The following is a 3,900-nucleotide window of genomic DNA, read 5'->3' on the forward strand; positions in this document are numbered from 1 at the left end:
ACTTTATTTTAATATTTGTTTTCTTTTTATGAAAATATCTCAACATTTTAGTAAGTTTAATTTGTCGAATTAGAATTTTATAGATTAAACTTTAAACATAAAAAAACATGTGAAAACATACATGTACAGTATTGTTTTTAATTATTTTATCGCCGCTGTTTTAGCGCGTTGCTAAAGCATACTCACAAGACTTGTCTTTTACACGATCTGACTAGCACCAGCTAGCACGTAACTTGAAGTTCACTTGTACATTTAAGTCATTTTTGGAAGAGGTACGCCTAAGTGATATTATATCTGATTAATCCATAGACAGTAAAAAATTAATCTCATACAGGAATGTGTTTCGGTTAGGTAATTAGCCCAGAAGTTTACTGAGGTTTTCAAGTTTTTCTTAGATTTTCTAGCGATATTACTAGTGAATAATTTTAAGCTTGTTCCGTGGTTTGTTCAAATTACAAATCTTAAATGAATAGTTCACATCAAAAATGAAAATTCTGTCATATTTACCGTCATGTCGCTCCAAACCTGCATGACTTAACGGTGCTTTCTTCTGTGGAATATAAAGTAATTTGTTTCAGTGTTCTTTTTCTACATTCAATGAAACCCAATGGGCTCAGATGTTGTTTGGACCCCAGTGACAGTGTCCTTCAAAATATCATCTTTTGTTTCGTGAAGAAAAAAAAAAAAGTTTGGAATGGCATGAGCCTGAGTAAAATAATTAATGACACTTTCATAGGGTAGACTATCTTTTTAAGTATCCAAACACCGCAAAAAAGCAACCATTTCAATCATCAACAGACAAGGAGGCACATAAATCTAAATAAAAATCATTTATTTTCATTAATATAGTAATCAATCTACCTAGAGCAAAGAAATAAAGGTCCACCATGCCACTTTATTACTACAGTATGTGGAGGCTGCGCCAAGGTCTGAATACTGAACAGACAGACACACAGACCAATAAGGAGAGAGGGGGCGGGGTTCATTCTGGTCTTCATTCTCCATGCCTAGTTTAAGGTGGGAGGGGCCAGTGTACTTGGGGGTGGAGTCGAGGATAAATTCCTTTCATCTAAAACTTGGGAGGGAAAGCTTCAAAATCTTCAAGCTAGAGGAACAGACCTGTTATAGAGGGGCAGACCAATCTTGATGGACACGGAAAAGTTGAAATGTCTGTGTAAGTGTGAGTGTATACGAGTGTATGGCGTGTCCGAGAGACGAGGTGTAACAGGTGCTGCTTAGATCCAACTTTCACTGTACACTTGAAGAGGTTTCAGACACAAGGGATAAAAAAATTGAGGTAACAAACGCCTTTTCCGGTTCCTGAAAACAAAAAACAAACAACAAAAAACGCATTTCAATTTCAGACACTATTAAATACTACTCAATAAAAAAAAAATAAAAAATAAAAAAAAAAATCAGACAAGTGGATTAATTCACTTGATATTGGAAGTCTTATTATATGATTATTATTTTTTTTTTCAGATGCATCGATATTACAATTCTGATTGATACTAATTAAGCCGATAACCGATATATGGGATATTTTAAACCATTTTAACTAATTAAATTACAAATAAAACATGTTTTTTTATATTTAGGCATCACAACATTACATATACAGCAGTGTCATTATTTCTATTAATATAATGTACATTAATTTAAATAAAATATAAATATTAGATCTTTTTTTTTACTTCAACTTAGAAATTTTGCAATAGCAACTAACCGAAATAAGTTCTTTCAAAATGAAGTACAAAAATGACCAAAAAAAAAAAAGAATAATAATATAAAACTGATGTACATTATGAAAATAGATACTTGTTTTGAGAGTTGCTAAAGAGTACATTTATCAGTGTAATTCAATTTTTATTGTTTTTACAATTAATGTAAAAATAAGCAAGTAGAAATAATTAACGATTGAACTGCTACAATAAAGCTCTAATGATAACCAACCAATATGGTTCAAATTTATTTTTTGAGATGATTTGATCTACAGAATTCACATTAAAATAATGGTTCATATGCACATCCAAAAAACTGAAAATGTGCTAGAATTATGGAGAAAATATTTGAATATACACTGATGAAATATTGACACCTGCTCTCATCGGGGTGTGTTGGTTCCACTTGACACTATGGTGCCATCTGTATTAGTGTGAGACTGCTCCTTCACCACTGGATCTAAAGACAAATATGTGTGTTTTAAGAATTTTAGACTGTTTCCTGTGTCAATATAAGTGTGTCAGGAATGAGGTAAGCAAACTCACAGAAATAAGGGTGCTCCATGGCCTCGGTGGCGGTCAGTCTCTGCTGATGGTCATAGCGTAGCAGCTTGTCGAGAAGGTCCAGAGCCTCTGGGCTGACCAAATGCTGGTTCTCCGTCTGCACAAACTGTTCCCAGCGCTTCCGTGTTTGCCTGTAGGATACGGCAGGGGAGTTTCAATAACTGGACAATCTAACACAGTAGATTATATCACACTTGATGTTTCATCATCCATGTACTGACCACTCAACCTCGGTCAGATATCATTAATGATTAGGGTTGGGAATCGAAAATCCATTCCAATTCGGGAATCGGATACTTAAGGTCAATTCCTGTGTGTGCATTTTAATGTGATTCCATTTTCAACTACAAAGAGAACTCAATTTGGCACTCGCGCCACACGCTGTTTTCTTTGCGCACACATCCATCTTCTCAGACAACCGCCTCTCATATAGTGTGCGATACTGAATTGAGTGCTTGAACGCACAAATACACACAAAACTATGTCAAATTGTTGAGAATGAAGCATGTGTAATAGTATATTGGATCCAGCGTGAGGTATTAAAGTGACAGCAGCCTAATAACGGCCTGCTGTGGGCGTTAACATTAATCAAAGAACAAAAAAAAAAACGAAATCACTTGTTGAACCTGACTGAATAACTTTTGAAACTTTAAATTAGGATTAATCTATATTTTATTTATAAAACGAAACTATACAGTGTTATTTAACATTTAATCATTTCTATACCTGAAATTTGTTCAGTTGTATGCTATTGCTAATTTGTTTATTTGTTCTTATTATATTACGGTTTACTTATCTTTAATAATGTTTGAAATGTATATTAGTCCAGTTGATATTGCTGTGGTATTGTTCTTTGGAAATCAGCTACAATAAATATGTTTTGATATAAACGATTTTACGTTACTGGAATCGACACAAAACGATTTATTGAAATTAAACCACTTGAGATATAAATAAATATAATAAACAAATAGTATTTTATTTGCTAATAAAATATATCAAATAATAAAACAATTTATATATTTTTTTTTCAATTATTGTATGATGTTGTTGTTATTGTTTATTAAAAAGTTTTCAGAATATATATTTTTTTGGTTTCTCAAATTCCTCCATGACATCCTCCGCTGGTACTCACTGGCCGAGCAGGTCTTTGAATCGTGGATCCAGTTCAATGTGGTATTTGCGCAGGTAGCCAAATAACTCCTCTGTTCCGAGAACCTTTGCAATTCGCACCAACTGGGGGAACGAGGAAGTCGAATGAAATCATGTTCACATGGTGTTTAGAATAGTTGGGTTAAATGCATAATAATATTATTTTAAAATATTATTTTTAACTCTCTAATCACCTGATCGTAGTTGTCTTGGCCATGAAAGAAGGGCTCTTTCTGAAAGATCATGCTGGCCAGCATGCAACCGAGACTCCACATGTCCAAACTGTAATCATACATCTGTTCACACAATATTACACACATTAAACCCAATAACCACACGCAACCTGAAAAGAAAACAGCAATATGTGACAAAAACCTTTACTGATTATTATTAAATTGTGCTAAGATTTATCTGATCATAAATATGACTAAGTATATGCGTACGTACACATTTCTACATGCAT

At 33.5% G+C, this 3,900-nt stretch overlaps 1 protein-coding gene across 2 annotated transcripts in view; it reads right to left on the reverse strand.

Moving 5' to 3' along the window:
- Positions 1-815: 815 nt before the first annotated feature.
- The window catches only part of csnk2a2b (casein kinase 2 alpha 2b), a 12,160-nt gene continuing 9,075 nt past the window's right edge, over positions 816-3,900 (reverse strand). For both annotated transcript variants that reach the window (XM_039648111.2, XM_039648110.2), the window contains 5 exons: positions 3,632-3,733; positions 3,421-3,521; positions 2,268-2,416; positions 2,099-2,181; positions 816-1,320 (listed from right to left, as the gene is read on the reverse strand). In XM_039648111.2, coding sequence (XP_039504045.1) covers positions 2,105-2,181; positions 2,268-2,416; positions 3,421-3,521; positions 3,632-3,733 — 429 coding nt within the window. In that variant the 3' untranslated portion in view covers positions 816-1,320; positions 2,099-2,104. The remainder of the gene's footprint in view (positions 1,321-2,098; positions 2,182-2,267; positions 2,417-3,420; positions 3,522-3,631; positions 3,734-3,900) is intronic.

Source organism: Pimephales promelas, chromosome 25 (assembly GCF_988280905.1).
Source record: "Pimephales promelas chromosome 25, fPimPro1.hap1.1, whole genome shotgun sequence".
In the NCBI taxonomy this organism is placed as follows: Eukaryota; Metazoa; Chordata; class Actinopteri; order Cypriniformes; family Leuciscidae; genus Pimephales; species Pimephales promelas.